At 36.8% G+C, this 15725-nt stretch overlaps 1 protein-coding gene across 6 annotated transcripts in view; it reads right to left on the bottom strand.

Annotated features, from left to right (window-relative positions):
• Positions 1-15725, bottom strand: part of MYO6 (myosin VI) — a 110508-nt gene that overhangs the window by 40051 nt on the left and 54732 nt on the right. For all 6 annotated transcript variants that reach the window (XR_010358350.1, XM_064412476.1, XM_064412473.1 and 3 more), the window contains exons 11-17: positions 13283-13463; positions 11038-11182; positions 5249-5406; positions 4617-4708; positions 4073-4145; positions 3092-3219; positions 1937-2032 (exon numbers count right to left, since the gene is read on the bottom strand). Coding sequence is in view for 5 of the 6 variants with exons in the window: in XM_064412476.1 (XP_064268546.1) it covers positions 1937-2032; positions 3092-3219; positions 4073-4145; positions 4617-4708; positions 5249-5406; positions 11038-11182; positions 13283-13463 (873 nt within the window). In the remaining variant the exon portion in view is untranslated. The remainder of the gene's footprint in view (positions 1-1936; positions 2033-3091; positions 3220-4072; positions 4146-4616; positions 4709-5248; positions 5407-11037; positions 11183-13282; positions 13464-15725) is intronic.

The following is a 15725-nucleotide window of genomic DNA, read 5'->3' as shown; positions in this document are numbered from 1 at the left end:
GAAAAGACAACCCAAGAGATAAAAAGCACATTTGTTTTACTGTCCAAGTCAACTTTTAGAAAACTAAAGGAAACATAGTTACATACTTAATTCAAAAATCAGAAAGAATAGATGGGGTAAGTATTGATATATTATTTCAAACAACTTTTCAGCTAGATACACAAAACCCTAATGTCAGAGAGAAAAGACATTCTTAAATTTGAAGGATGTTTCTGGAATGTAATTGTGAAACCCAAAGAAAAGTTTGGTGTCTTTAAAGAAATCAGCTGTTTTTTTGTCAAAGACTATCCTCCTTCCATTTCCACCACTCAGCACATCATCATCACCTGGGAGTTCTGAGAAGCTTAATTCTTCGCTGCTTGTAATATCACTTAAGATCTATTGTGAAATGAGAATTAACATGCACACTTAAACCTACACAGTTTGGAAAATGAAATAAAACCTGGTTATTTTAGAAGTACTACGACAATTTATGAACACTTGATTTAATAAAACATGTCACTTTCTACAAACTTTACATCTCTGGTTTATTTTAATTGGATCACTAACTTTGAGAAGAACAATAAATTAAATTAAAACTCAGAGATCAAATATTAATATCCAATTTCACATCTACAAAATCCTGAACAGCTTTTGGTGCAACTTAATAGATACTTTGATATTAATGAACAGAAGATGTTGAGACTACTTTGAAGAAAATGCCAATTTGTCAGATATCCCATAAAAGGCTGATAAGAATCAAAGGACTAACACAGGCCTCCAAAGTTTCCTTGGGCCGTGAAGACACAAGAGAGGAATACGTATGCAGCCGAGTAAGCAGCGCAGTAAGCATGCTGAAGGTATACAAAACAACAAAACCTTATGAATCTTCATTTTATCTTAAACTTTCATTTTTGAAAATTAATGGTCTAGATACTGGCTTCAGGTCTTACAGCGTTTCTGTAGAATAAGTAATAGTCAAAACAGCACAAGAATCCGGGATGTATTTTGAGGGTAGCAATTTCAAGTATTTTGTATTTTTACACAAATGCGTTCATTGCCAGTAGAAATGGAAAACACAAAGTATGATGGGGACTGTGTACAAGGACAATCATGCTTCACTTGCCGCTCCTCTTCCCCCAGCTAGCTGATCATAGGAGGGGCGGCAGAACCCCCGGGAGCTCCATTGAATCCCAAGTGTCAGCTGTTGGCACATCATAAAACACAGGGGAGCACACAGGCCCCCGGGTAACTCTACTTTATGGTAAAACTTCCCCTCCTCCTCGGGACCCCAGTCGGGGGGGAAAGGGCACTTATATTTGGGGCACATTCCAGGGGAGGGTACAATCTTTAACAAATCAGGAGAATTGGGAGTAAAAAACAAGGCGGCAACCACAATGGATGAACCATAAAATTCCAAGGCAGGAGAACAGTTTCAGTAAACTGCTAGAGTTTGGAGAAATAGAAACTAGAAACTAACAACAAAAAAGATGACATAAATTCTGGGAAAAGGTGGGGGCAAAGAGAAAACAGCACCAAAAACTACCAAATTACAAATCAAAAAATAAAACCTACTAATAAAACAAAAAGTACACTGCAACATTCACTAACAACACTTTTAGATATATTCTTCTCCCCAGGTTGTAAACATCTTTTGATGCAAAATTTGCAGTATCGAATGCAGACTGTGAATCAATATATTTAATACTGGCACCATTACCTATAGATTTGAAACAAACTTTTACACAAAACACATGTCATTAAAATGGGCTGTATGCTGAAAAGTTAAAAAAACTGTCAATTCTGTCAAATACGCAGAAAATTAGTTTCAAACTTAAGGCATACCAATGTTTGAACTTCTGATCACAAGAAATTTTGTTATTTAAGCTATATGCATTGCAAAAATATAAATGTTCTACAAAACACAATAAACATAGTGTTCCATAGATAAAATTACCGTCTCGTAGCATACGGCTCCTGCAAAGTGTCGGATAATGAAGCCTTCATCATCTCTGATATTTCTGTGAACAGCCAATTTAGACTTTCTAGGAATCTGGAATTAAGAACATGAATTACAAAGAAGTATTGCAATGGAGACTAAAAAAAAAGTTTATTTTTAGAACACCACCATGATCTGCCAGGACCACTAAGTGTTAAAAATCACACCTCCTGTAAATACAATTGTGCTGATCGTTACCATTCCTGTCCAAACCATGATGTTCTAAAAACCTAATTTCAAACTCTTCCACACTCTTAAATACACTGCATTCAAAATACAAGTCACCAGGATTGCTAATACCAGCCAGTTGATTTTGGTTTTGCCTTTAATCAACACTTTCTTTATCATAAATTTGACAGATGCTGAACAACCTTGTTATATGAATAGGATTAGACTGAAGCTCAAGACATGGCTTTAGATGGTATATCTTTAGAGGCAAGCACCCAGCTGATCACACACACACCATCAGAACGTTTCTTGCACACCAATTGAGGCAAGCAGGATTAACTTAACACAGAAACTTAAAACAAGGTAAATGGATGACAATTTTGGTAAATGGATGATAAATGATGGCTTTCTTTGCTCACATTTTTTCAGCATTTTTTCCTATTCCAACACAATTCATAGATATAAATTGCAACAATTTGCCTTAATCTTCCAGACAGTGCTGTATGTTAAAAAACAAGCAACAAAAAAAATTTCCTCATATGATTCCTATATTCATCTCTGAAGTGCTAGCTAGACACTAGACATGAGTCAAATGTTCTCCAAAGCAAGAAATTTTTTCAAATAACAAAATAACTCATCTGATATGAAACAAATCTAAATTAAAATGTGTTTTTACTTATTTTTCATGTTTTACATGTTAAAAAACTTCAAATCCAACTCAAGAATATGGCTTTATTTTCAACAGGATATTAGAATTGCTTGAAGCCTTCAATGAACTTTTCATCAAATCTAATAACCAAACTTGTCCTTAAAAAAGTAGTACAGACTGTGCAGACCGGGTGGTATGAGATTTCTTATGAAAGATTTTCATTAAATTGAAGTGTTACTATCAACTGTACCAAGACTGTTTCATTAAAACAAGACAGACAACAAAAATAAACCTACCGAGAGCCTGAAATGGTCCTTGTGTTTTTGATGCACAACTGAAGTAAAATGCTGGTCACTTGGCTGGGGAAGTCGATTTTCTTCATCCAAAATATCCAGTACACCTATTAATTTTGCTTCAATCAAATCTGTTAATTAAAAAACATATATTTATGGAAATTGAATATATCAACTTGTATCACCACTGAACATTACAAACCCAAATGCTGCTGACTGATTCTCTACAAAAGTACCTATGGAAAGCCATTAAATAAAATACAGTAAGTCATGGCAAATCAATTCTATGTATCTTAATAGGAATGTATAGGATATCCATCAAATCTAGAAGTTCTAACTCTTCTGGAACATGGGGGAAAAAAATCAGGAACTGATTGCTTAATTTTAACTCTTAGTCTCAAGCTGAAATTAGTCATCCAAAAGAGCCTAAGTCTTCTTACAGTATAATCCTAGGTCTAGCTTCAATTGCTGGGGGAGATTTTTAAGCTTTTCATCCACATTTCACCACACGTCAGAACTAAAAGGTTAATATTTCCATTTGTTAACATGATCCAGTGAGAAGGAACAATTTGTTTTAGGAAAGGTAGACCAGAATTGAGCATACAGTGGTGGTTTCACAACTTTTAACAACTGAATTGCCTTGACCTCTCACATACATACTCTCCAAAGCCTTTAAAAGCTGACACAGAAATTCATGCTATTGAAACTATTAGACACAAACTCACAGTTTTGCAACTTTTTTTCCATTCTCTATGAAAGTGCTCTTTTAAGAGGAATTTTTACTGCAAACTTTTTCCTGTGGAAAGGATGAAACTGCTAATGCTTATACTGCAGAAATGCCTATGAACTCTTACAATTGTGAATTGAATTAGGCTATGTATAAAACCATATAATTACTAGTGCTATGCATATTTCACCTCTTCTGCTTAAAGCTTTTTTCCCCATGACAGTAACAAAAAGCTCGACAATTCAAGAAGTACATACCTATACAGTCCTGATTATCTACATAACGAACTTCATTAACACCCAGGCCTTCCTTCTGGTAAAGTTCTTGTTCCTGAAGTTGCAAAAAAAAAGTAATTGAAAATTTATTTTTTAATAAATTCTTAATTTATTTTTTTAACTGAAAAAAATCAAGAAAAAAATTATTTTTTCTAATAAACACAAAGCAATTTTAAAAAATATAGCATGAATCAACACACATTTGAGAACTTCCTTACACAGCTAAATATAGTCCAACTTTAACACCGTAATGATAAGGCTGTTCAACTCAATATTTTCATCAGATATTAGCAATTATCCAATCCCTGGATACCTCATTGCTCCTTTTCAAAAATCCACATTCTTTTCTGACACAACCAGATGTCACATAATATGGAAACAGTATATCAAGTGATTTTTTTTTTCCAAACATAATGTGTAATCTTATGAAAAGCAGTGCTTCTTAAAGAATCACTTCAGGAAAAAAATTCCTCAAATAGAATACTAAAAAAACAAATCCTCAAATATAACATTAAATATATCATACCTCTTTCAGAATTCTTTCATTAAAAAATTGCTGCAGTTTTTCATTACAGTAGTTTATACAGAATTGTTCAAAACTGTTGTGTTCAAAGTACTCTGAAAGACAGAAGTTAAACTTTTAAGATAAAACAGTGTTCCAAGAATTTAAATTAAATAGTAAATAAGAGAAGCTTCACAGTGCTAATATTTGAAGATGTGTTCAGATCCATAGCCATTTCTTTCAGCAAAATGAAATCTTACAGATTTCCAAGTTGTACACAAGCCATCTAAAAATACTGCAGCAGATAATATTTATAAGATAAATGAGAGACAGTTGGCAGCAAACCAAATCAAGATGCCACCAGACAGTGAAATTGTACCAATACACCCTTATACATCTATGATACAACAGGCTGGCAGTAGATATCAAAATTCTAAAGACCTGAAAACCAAAGGCTGTTCCCCTGGACAGCCATGGCAGGACTAGAGCACATCACAAAACATGCCCTGTTTTGAATTTTCAGTGAGTCAAAGACAGCAAAAGCTTTACTAGAATCAAGACCAAAAACAAAACCCTTCCACTCTTCATTACAAAATTTGGTATTGAATCTTTGGTGGGAAAAAGTGGCAACTAGAAATTATTTTAGGTATACTTACCAAAACCAGCTATATCTAGAACTCCAATGAAGAAAGAAGAAGTTTCAAATGGAAAACACTGGTTTACCCTTTTCACTACATGATCAAACAGATGACTATACACAGTTTTAGCCAAGGCATCACGAGCATTGTTTGCTTGTTCCACCTTCAACGGTACCCTAAAAAACAAGATACAGATCTTATTTCTCAGAATTCCTTACTGTGAAATGCTGAGATTAGGCTCTAAACTTAAAAACAGCCTTTCCAATGCCATAAATTAGGACCTAACCCTCCGCCCCCACTCCGATCTCTAGGCCAAGGCAGGAAATAACCTTGCCAAGTTAGACTATCTTACCTGTAAAAAACAATAACGTTTTGCTACCATCAGTAAAAATGAGATTCAGATGCTTTCATAATTGTTAATTAGATAATTAGAAACTCTACTGATAGTTTCCAGAGAAAGATATTTAAAATATATGCATCGCCACTGAAAAATATTTAAACTATTTACTTATGATTTGTTATGTTAGAATAAAGCCTATGGTTCAGCTTTTTGCTCTGACATCTTTTCTGCTCCTCACCCCATCACACTAGTGAGGAGGCTGAGGGTGAACAAGAAGCTGAGAGGGGACACAGCTGGGACACAACTGACCAAAGGGACATTCCCTATCATATGGCATCATGCTCAGCAATAAAAGCTGAAGGAAGAAGAGGGAAAGGAGAATGATGAGTTTAAAATTTTGTCTTCCTAAGAAACCATAACACTTGATGAAGCCTGCTGTTCTGGGGAGCTGAACACTGACCTTTCAACAGAAAGTGGAGACTGAATTCCTGGTTTTGCATTGCTTGCACATGTAGCATTTGCTTTACCTTTTAAACTGCCTTTATCAACAACCCATGTGTTTTCTCATTTTTACTCTTCCCCTTTTGCCTTCCCTTCCACTGGCAGGGAGTGAGTGGCTACAAGGGATTGAGTTGCCCCTTGGAGTTAGATCACAATAACAGCTTAGCTATATTGCGTAATTTCCTTCACCTCCCAGAATTCACAAGCACTAAACTAACTAATAATTACTATTTTTTTATCTCTTCAAGGATAATACCTCTGATGCAGAATCATGACAGTGATGGAGATCACTTTCTACTGTGACTGGTAAGGCAAAGAACCAGTCTCCATTCCCAAAGGACACTTGCAGCGACATCACATTTGATAGTAATTAGCTTTAACACACAATCTTGTCTTCCACTAAGTACCTATCTTATCTTAAAGTAATGAGTACTGACAGAAATCTCAGCTTATAAATAGAAGGAAGGTACCTTTGCATTTTGTTCTGATACGTTTAAGAGATCAGAATACTAATTCCTGTCAGCTGCAGACCTATTACATAATACAATACATTAAAATCACTTATGTTTTTCACTTACTTTTTTAAACAACATGACAAATAGTTGTACTGCTAGAGCATGTATTTACAAAATGGTCTTAGTGCTCAAAATAGCAAATTCTGCCACTGTTAAGTGCAATTCTATAGACTGCACAAACCCTTGTTTTTAAATTTCATAGTATGCAGCAAACACACATGGAAAGAAAATGTAACCCTGCAATTAATTTTGCACAACTGAAAGTTCAGAACCACTAAACAATGCAGAAAATGCCCTGAGACAGTAGATACACAAGAGCCCCATCACAGAACTGATGTTCAGAACAAGTAGCTTTCTTCTCATTGAACTCGCTTTCCCTCAGCTCTTCCTTTCTTTGGTCTGCACAAAGACAAATGAATCTTTTTCTTTCTCTTGTTTCTTGCCTGAACAGGAAAAGATAAATTCTCCTTCCTCCATTTTACCTTCTTTCCCTCTCCTGAATTTATCAGCTAATTAAATGGAATAGGAAAAAAATTGCCAAATTCTAAGCACTTTGGTAAGGCTGCAAGAAAAACCCTTGTTTGGTCTTCGTGCCAATTTGTTCAGCAAGGTTTCCAATGATCTAGAGTTTGAGACCTAGGGGAAAGCATGGATGGGGTAGATTTAGTTCCCAAATATATTCCAGAACAAATTAACTTTAATTGAAAACATGTATAATTTGCCCATGATTGACAACAACTGAGGGAGAGAGCAGGTGAAGCAATATCCATCAATTACTGTCATCCAATATGGTTACTGGTTCATAAATAAAGTAGCCTGGATTAAGTAACCCTACCTAGTTAAATACTCCACATAATTAAAGAATTTAAGCAGCACATTTGTCATTTGAAAAAAGCTAAAGTTCAAAATAATGTAGAAAAGTATTTTTTGAAAAAGTTTTTCCAATGGACACTTCAGTAGCATCACTAAAAAAAAAGCATTTTGGTAGAAAATGTACTGCAAAAGAAGCTGGAGGACCTGGAATGATGCAAGTTAATTTTTTTCATGTTGTAAAATAATTTAGTTTGTGATGATGGAGTACTCTGTGAGTTCTCATGGAAAAGAAGAAACTGAGCAAGAGAAAAGCACAGTAGCACATTTACAGTCTAAGAGAAGCACCAGATTTTGAATCCTAACACATTATTTCTCTCTGTAAATACACTTCACATGGATGGCAAAAATATCATCCAGTAAGGTAATTATTATGGGGTTTTGGGAGACAAGGATGGATAGATGTAGTGCAGCTGTCAAGTCCCCCAGGCAGTTCACTGCACATGATTATTTAATAAAATTCAGAGAGGTTGCACTTAGCATCACCCTCCTACTGCTCCTTGTTGGCTCCACTGTGCCCAGCAGAACAAAGCCTTTGTTATACTCTGAGCACAGTGATTTCAGCTGAGCTATTTATTCACTGTGACCTATTAGGACTCACATGATCTACTTGCACACAAAAGGTCCCTAAGAGAGAGAAATGACCAGCTCTTTGGGTTGCTGGAACAAAAAAACAACGACTTGTCAAATCTCTAATACTGATAGCAGCCAAGTAGTTTCTAAAAAACACTACTATGGAAAAAACTGTGTCTATGTAACAAACACCTAAAACAGTCCAATCCACTTTTACATGCAGTAAGCCATGTGAGAAGATGATATAAGGTGTATTTATTAGAGTATGTCTGCTTTTAGATGCACAAATTTAAAAAGTGCTAGCAAAAGAGGCTTAATGCATTAATCACTGAGATGTTGTAAGGAGTCTGCTGAACTAATTTTTGATACCCCCAAAATAAAACACAGGAAAAATAAGATCTGCTGGCATGAAAACATAGCTCCTTGTGTTTGCAGACTTTTGAAACTGCACAGTGCTAGTAACGCTACAGGCTTATCAGGATAAATTCACTGATCAGAAAATCTTTACAGTTTTAATCCAAAGTAAACTCAAAGCTGTAACAAAAATTAAGAAACCTTCCTTGACAGTGTCTCTTGAGGAGGTAGCTTGATATGTCCCACCAAATATTCTCAAAAGGAACATACAACAACAAGCCTTAGGTATGTGCTACATGTACAACAGCCAAAACAAATCAGCAGTTCACTGAGAGCATTTCCAGTGGGGTGCCATCTGAATCTGACATGGATACAATTCATTCAAAGCTCTTCTGCTTCTATTTAACACTTTCACTTAAAAAGAATGTGAAATTCAGGGTATTCTCAAAAAATAGGCTCTAATAATACTGAATTAGAAAAGCAGAAAATCTTGGTAACAAGATTAGCATACAAAATTATTTTCAAAAAATTCATAATGTAAAAATCCACAAGATATATTTCAGTAAAGGAAAGTGGGTGGTAGTAAGATGAGAAGAATTCAAAAATGCAAATGAAAGATGAAGAATAACCACGGAAGCAGTAAGTCAACAGAGAAAGATCAGCAATTATTATGCATCCCAACTTGAATTAAGTAAAAAATGTTATTGACTTTCAAAACCCGCAATGTTCACATTGCCATGAATTACTATGAGTGCCATCTGTACTGTACAATAAGTAATTTTCTACTCTGTTATCCACAATACTGATAAAGCTTCTCCTGGTTGAATATATAAAAGATTTTGCGGTCAATTTTAGACATGGTCTGAAAAAGAGCACATAGTAAAAGTTCGGTCAATATTTTTCCACTGGAGACACTTTTTCCTGCAAGACTGACATCTTCCTATACATTAAGCTTGTAATGAACGGAAAAATTACTTGTAACACTCCATATAATCTGATAAGGTAGCAAGATGACAATGACTCAAAGTCCCCAATTTCTAGTAACTGCTGGGGGAGAGAGAGAAGGAATTTACACTGGGCAGGGAGAGAAGAATTTACTCTCCAGAAATTGACTATTGAATACACAATTAAGAGATCTAGATCTTGGGATTTTAACTGAATGCAGAGTAACACATTGCCCTCTCCTGCTCCCCCCAATGTTATTTACCATTTGTCACTGCATTAGAACTTTTTCCATTATAATAATGTATGTAATAAATTTCCATAGAAATTGCAAAGACAAAACATGTAAGGAACTTAAATAAACCCCATGAATACAGTTTCATGTATTAAACATTCGGTGTAATGTAAATAAAGTATTTCTAATTCACTAAAACAATCTGATTGTATCCATAGGTTAATAAAAAGCACATCTGTATTCTTCCAAATAGTGAATGTTCATTAGCTTCCTAATTAAAGATTGATACATTCAGCTGAACACTGAGAATTACTTTAATGTGCTCAAAACTGCTTAGTCCAAATTCAGTTTTTGATGTGAACTCCAGAAAATACTCAACATAGAAAACTAAATGTTAAAACACACAATTCAGTTGCAGGCATCATAGCTGGCATCCCTGACAGCTTGTGTGCTAGGAAAAATCTCAGCAAGAGAAGAATTGTGGTGGAAGCTAGAAGTTTTTTCATAAATAAAAGGTAACTGCATTGTCATTTTCATAAAACTCTGTTTTGCAAGAGTCATAAATTTCATGGTTTTCAAATGTTATCACTGATACCATATAGTACCATACATTTTCTTTGCCCTTAATTCTTCCCCGTGTGCATACAGAAAGGAACCATTATCTTGCTTCTGTGCCTAGGAAGTTACCTGGATAATAGCTTCAGAAAAAAAATAAAGAAAAGCAAAATAACACACTTTCTATCCATGTTTTTGTGAAACATTATTAACAGTCAAGATTAAATGTGTGTTTACCAAAGCCAAAAAAAAAGCAGCACATTTCTGGATTACCGTCTGCAGGGGTGTTTTTAAAAGTTAAAACTTGATTTCAGAAGAATTACAGATGACAAACACAAGGACACTGATCACTGAGACATTAAGAGTGGATATACTGCCCCCTAATTAAAGCATCCCAGCCCTAACTATTACAGGGCAGCACTCACAGGAGCACTGTGCAGCCGTCATGAGAAAGATTCAAGCGTCTTCTGAAAAGACTTTAGGCACCACATTAACATTCCTTGATAGAGTGTATCTGATAAATCCTTTAGCACATCAAATTTGCTGTGCAGGCTGTGGATTTAACTGCCTGCTATACTTTCTTTGGCCACACAGTGTACTCACTGACACACGACAGATTTTATACAACACAGGAGTTACTTATTCAAAGCGCTGTAAGCCTGCTAGCCTCCAGCACTGCGATTTCTGTAGCACCACGGGGGTGCACCTGTGCCCGGTGAGGCGTTAAAAGAAGCGCTTTGGACAGCCGCGCTGGGTCCGAGCGCACTGCAGTTCACCCCGGCAGCCGGGTAAGCGGAGCTGGGTTCGATTGTGCCACAGTGGGTGAGCAGGGGCAGCACGGACCCGACCCCAGCAGGGCGGCCCCTCACGCCCGGCCCCGCCCGGCCCTCCCGCCGCCGCCGCCGCCGCCGCCGCCACTCACTTGATGACCGTGCCCTTGGCGCCCCCTGCCGTGGTGAGCATGACGCGCGAGGTGAGGCTTCCGCGCAGGTCGTCCTCGTCCAGGCCCAGCAGGGCCGCGCAGCGCTCCAGCGCCGCCTGGCTCCGCGCGCGCGGCGTGCAGCCCCCTGCGGACACACAGCGTCAGCAGCTGCCCTCAGCGCAGGCACCTCTGCCCTCAGCGCAGGTCGGTGACAAGAGGCAGTTCTCAGAACCCGCGGAACCCCCTCAAAACAAACACAAAAATAACCCCTCGCCCAAAAACTACCCATGAAATTCTGTATTTCTAGAACACAGCCCGGGCTGCTTGTAGGGAAGAACTATCCCAAAATGCAGAAGTGCTAACCCCTACAAACTAAGTACAGTGACTTAAAACTTTTGAACTCGGATGCTCCTGTAATCCTCCGGGCTCCCTTGCTATGCAGCAGAAGTGGCTGCTAGGGCAGGCTCCCGGCACTCGGATTTTTCAGATAAGGCTGTGTACATGTCCCGGGTAAACAGCAGAGAGGTGCACTCCCTGCTGCCCTGCAGCTGCCTCGGCGCCAGGGCTCGGCCAGCAGAGATCTCCAACCGGAACACCACCCACTTTAGTAAAATCTAGCACTTATTTACATGTATTTCTTGATGCTTGCAGTAGAGCAGCAACAGAACTTTAGAGGGTCTGTGGTAAAAGACTGCCTGAAACACAGGCACACACGGTGTGTAGACACACAAGGTGAGGGGAAAACAAAACATATATTTGGAATTTAGACGTTCAATACATTCACTTACATTTTAAAGTTCGTTTACATTTTAGAAGATCTATAATTTATTCCAGAAAAAAATGGGTCTGAATTTCAGTATTTAGAGGACTTAAGATCTCTGGTGATGTTCCCTTCTCTAAACCCAGACTTTCCTTACCATCTGTGATTCCCACTCTTCTCATGCATTTCCTCCTCAAACACACATTTGCACCTCTTTCACTGTTCAACCCCGTCAATGCCTAAGTGACAACTCACAAAAGGCCCAAACAGGGAAGCTCTCTGGGAAGCTTACTGGTTTGAGCTACACAAAGCCACTACCCATCTCTACACCTGCATCTGCCCAGATTCATTCTCATTAATCATGTTCATTTCCTTCATCTTTGTGAAGATGGCAACAGCATGAACTGACACTGGGGAGGTTCTCATTTGATCCAGAGTAGAGAGAGGAAAAAAAAAATAAAAACAAAAACAAAACAACCCACCTCTATGCCAACCCTAAGCTACCCAGTCTGAATTCAGCACTGGCCCTGATTTGACATATGGGGACTGGAGCCCACCCATGATCTCTTCTGAACAAGATGTTCTGTACAGTACTGTGCTGATTCTGTACCCAAGTACAAGTCAGAAGGTAGTAAACCTGTAAGGTTAGCACTCATTTAATTCATCATTCAGAACACCTTTTAAAATATTCTTTGGTCTGTTCTTCCATACAACTGGACCAACAGCTATACATACTGGAAGTAGGACCACGAGAAACCAATTTCACTCTGTCTTGCAACTCAAGATAGACCTACATACCTATGTTGTCTACTATAATTGTACTTGTAGTACCTCGAGACTCAGAGGAATCAGTCCTTCAGGAATATATGGACAGACAGGCTGATTTCAGTAGTAAGGTAATGAGGACAATTCCCAAATCATTAATCCTCCTTCATCAACCTTCATGCATATTGTGCAATTAAGTCCCAACTACACTTGCACTGCTTCATCTTGTGAGCAACGTCTTAAAATTAGGAAGTTATATTTACTTAGGTTTTTGCTGTAACTTTTTTTTCTTCATCTCTCAAAATACTAACATGATGTTATTTTTGGAAGCCAAATAACATAATGCCTTTCTCTACAGATGGAGTTGCTAATTTCTAATGTCAAGATATTTTCCTGACATTAGAGAGAAGCTGGACTTTAAAACTATCATTAAAATACAAGTATTGTTCTGAGACACAAAATGGCTCTTTTCTTTATATCAAACTTTTCACTGAACAAGTCCTTGAACAATTTCAGTGCAACCCTATTTGCTTTCAGAGCACGTAAGTACAACTTTAAAACAAACAGGTGAACTTGACTTCGAAATGGAGTGAATTAAGATTGAATTACCCATGAACACAAAGAAGCTTTCAAAAGCAGTAATTCACATGCAAAGGGAATGTCTCTAATCAAGAGGCATTTTCAGTATTTTTACAAAAAACAATTTCTATGTCATCTAACCTGAAGTACTCCCAGCTTCCTCAAAATCGATATTTCCAAGGTGAAGGACGCCAGCCACTACTCTAAAAAGATCAAGTTTTTCTTCATCATCCAGTCCAATCTTTTTCATTGCTGTGCACATTCTGTTGAAGTCTCCATGATCATCTAACAGTGGATCCTTCAAGGAACCTTCTTTAAGATACTATAAAACAAGAAAAACCAAAAATTCTATGTAAGTGCTTTAGAGTAAACGTAAGCAATTATTTCCAGTCAAGAATAAGTCGTACCAAAATGCATACAAAGCATGCCAAACTAAATAGAGATTCAAGTTCTTCATACGATATACGCTTCGCAAGAACCTTTATTTATTTTAAATTGTTGATACTTGGAAGCATGATCTTCAAACTTAAATTTCACAGCAAACTTCAAACTACCTTCAGAAAGCAGAAGCAAGAGAGACTGTGACTGCTAAGGACAAGGAAATATGAGATAGTGAGCAGGGAGAAGGAAGACTTTGGCTAAGGGAGCTATTGGAGCATTTAATACAAAGGAATCCTTCTAGCCCCAAGCAGCTGAAAGAAGATGGAGATCTTTGCAACAGGAAGACAGAAGAACAGGACAAATCAGAACCAGGAGAGCTATCCCTATTATAAAGAGGCTTATTTAGAGAAATATACTAATTAACTTCTTGGTGTAATTAAGAAACAGTAAAGTTGATTGTAGTGGTCTATGGCTTAGAAGAATACTAGCTGTGTTCTGAAATACTAATTTCACATTTTGCTGATTTTTCAAATTTAAATACATTGAAAGCTATTTTAGCTATAAACCAGTTTCAAGAGTAGAAAGTAACACATCTGCATGCAATCAAGAAACTACATGAACATGCACAGACTGAGCTAGGTTTTTACACTTATTTTTAAATGTTTTCAATTAAAAAGAATAATTAATTAATTAAAAGCCTTGTTAGTGTCAAATAAGCTAACATGATTCTTATCAAAACAAAACACCACATGCATCTGAAAAATTCACTTCACACAACATGTAGGCACATCAATAACATTAAACTACATGTTAGTTATGTAAAATGATCACCTCATCTTCCTGATAAGGAAAACACAAAAATAATTGAAGTATTAATTGACTATTCCAGCTACTTTTATACAAAAAACAATCTCAATATTTTTTATAAAATGACAGCAAATACTAAATTTCCAATTTAAAAACCTGAACAAGGCAATATATTTCCTGTTTAAACAGCTATACTAGCTTTAAATATCATTTAACTTTGATCCTTTATTGAGCCTTCAAACAGATATGGCAGTTACATATAAGTATTATGGTATCATATGTTCTGCTACTTCATGTCATATATATTTTCAGAACTATTCTCTAAGTTTTAATTTAGACAAACACTTATTTCAAATCAAGTCTTCTCTTATTTCAAGTCCATCAGAGGGCAAGTTTTATGACAACACCCACTAGTAAATCACATCAATAACAGAAGATACACATGTATGATGAGCACAGGTTCATCTTCCAGAAGAAAAAATAAGTGAATGTTGATACTCTATGCCTACTCACTACAATTCTTCACGAAAAGCAAATTGGGTAAACTGAGGCAAAATTCCCCAATGCTAGCCTATATGCTTGACAAGAATGAAGTATCTAGCAGCTTTCTGCCTCACAGTGATGTCAAATAAGTATTTTTGTATCTGACTCTCCACCATCCCTGATTATAGAAAATAGCCTACATTTAACAACAGAAGACAGGACTACATGCTCAGTGTTACAATAATACAACCATTAGAAATCCAGGGGCAGACTTGACAATGTTGACTTAAGGAAAGGAACTATCTAAACAGTCTGTTGTAGTTGAGCACGAGCTTCGAGACCAAGTTATAGAAGAGATGGCATGGCCACTGGTGGAATGAGGCTCTTAAGTTATTTTTGTATTTTTGTCAGATATATATACAGCTTACCCTGCTACTGAATCGCAAATGTGGATTTTATTAATATTTGAAATACCTTCCAGCTACACAAATGTGAATTTCATACTTTGAGTTGATGAAATTTTTATTAGAGAACAGAGTAGAAGTTTAATGAAATGTTTTAACAACTTCCAATTCATATATACTATCAATTCAGAACAAATTCTTTCATATCCTCATGTGAACAGCTCAAAGGTTTAAGTGCTATGAATTCTGGTAATTCCAGCTCTAAAAAATGTAAACAGAGATGGAGCAAAGAGGTATAAATGTTTTGAAGCTTCAGACTTTCATCCGGGAAATTCCATGCTCTGGCATAACTAGAAGTTAATAGCAAGGGGAAAACAAAAACCTTTAAAGTTCACTGAGGAGGAGAATATAGTCATGGCTAGAAGTGAGGCTGCACTATTGATTTATAGAACAGTTTGGAGCATCATTTCAAAACTCCAGGTAGTAAAAATGGCTCCAGAAAAACATTG

Source organism: Passer domesticus, chromosome 3 (assembly GCF_036417665.1).
Source record: "Passer domesticus isolate bPasDom1 chromosome 3, bPasDom1.hap1, whole genome shotgun sequence".
In the NCBI taxonomy this organism is placed as follows: domain Eukaryota; kingdom Metazoa; phylum Chordata; class Aves; order Passeriformes; family Passeridae; genus Passer; species Passer domesticus.
The sequence above is the reverse complement of the archived record's forward strand: the minus strand, read 5'-3'. Positions and strand labels throughout refer to the sequence as shown.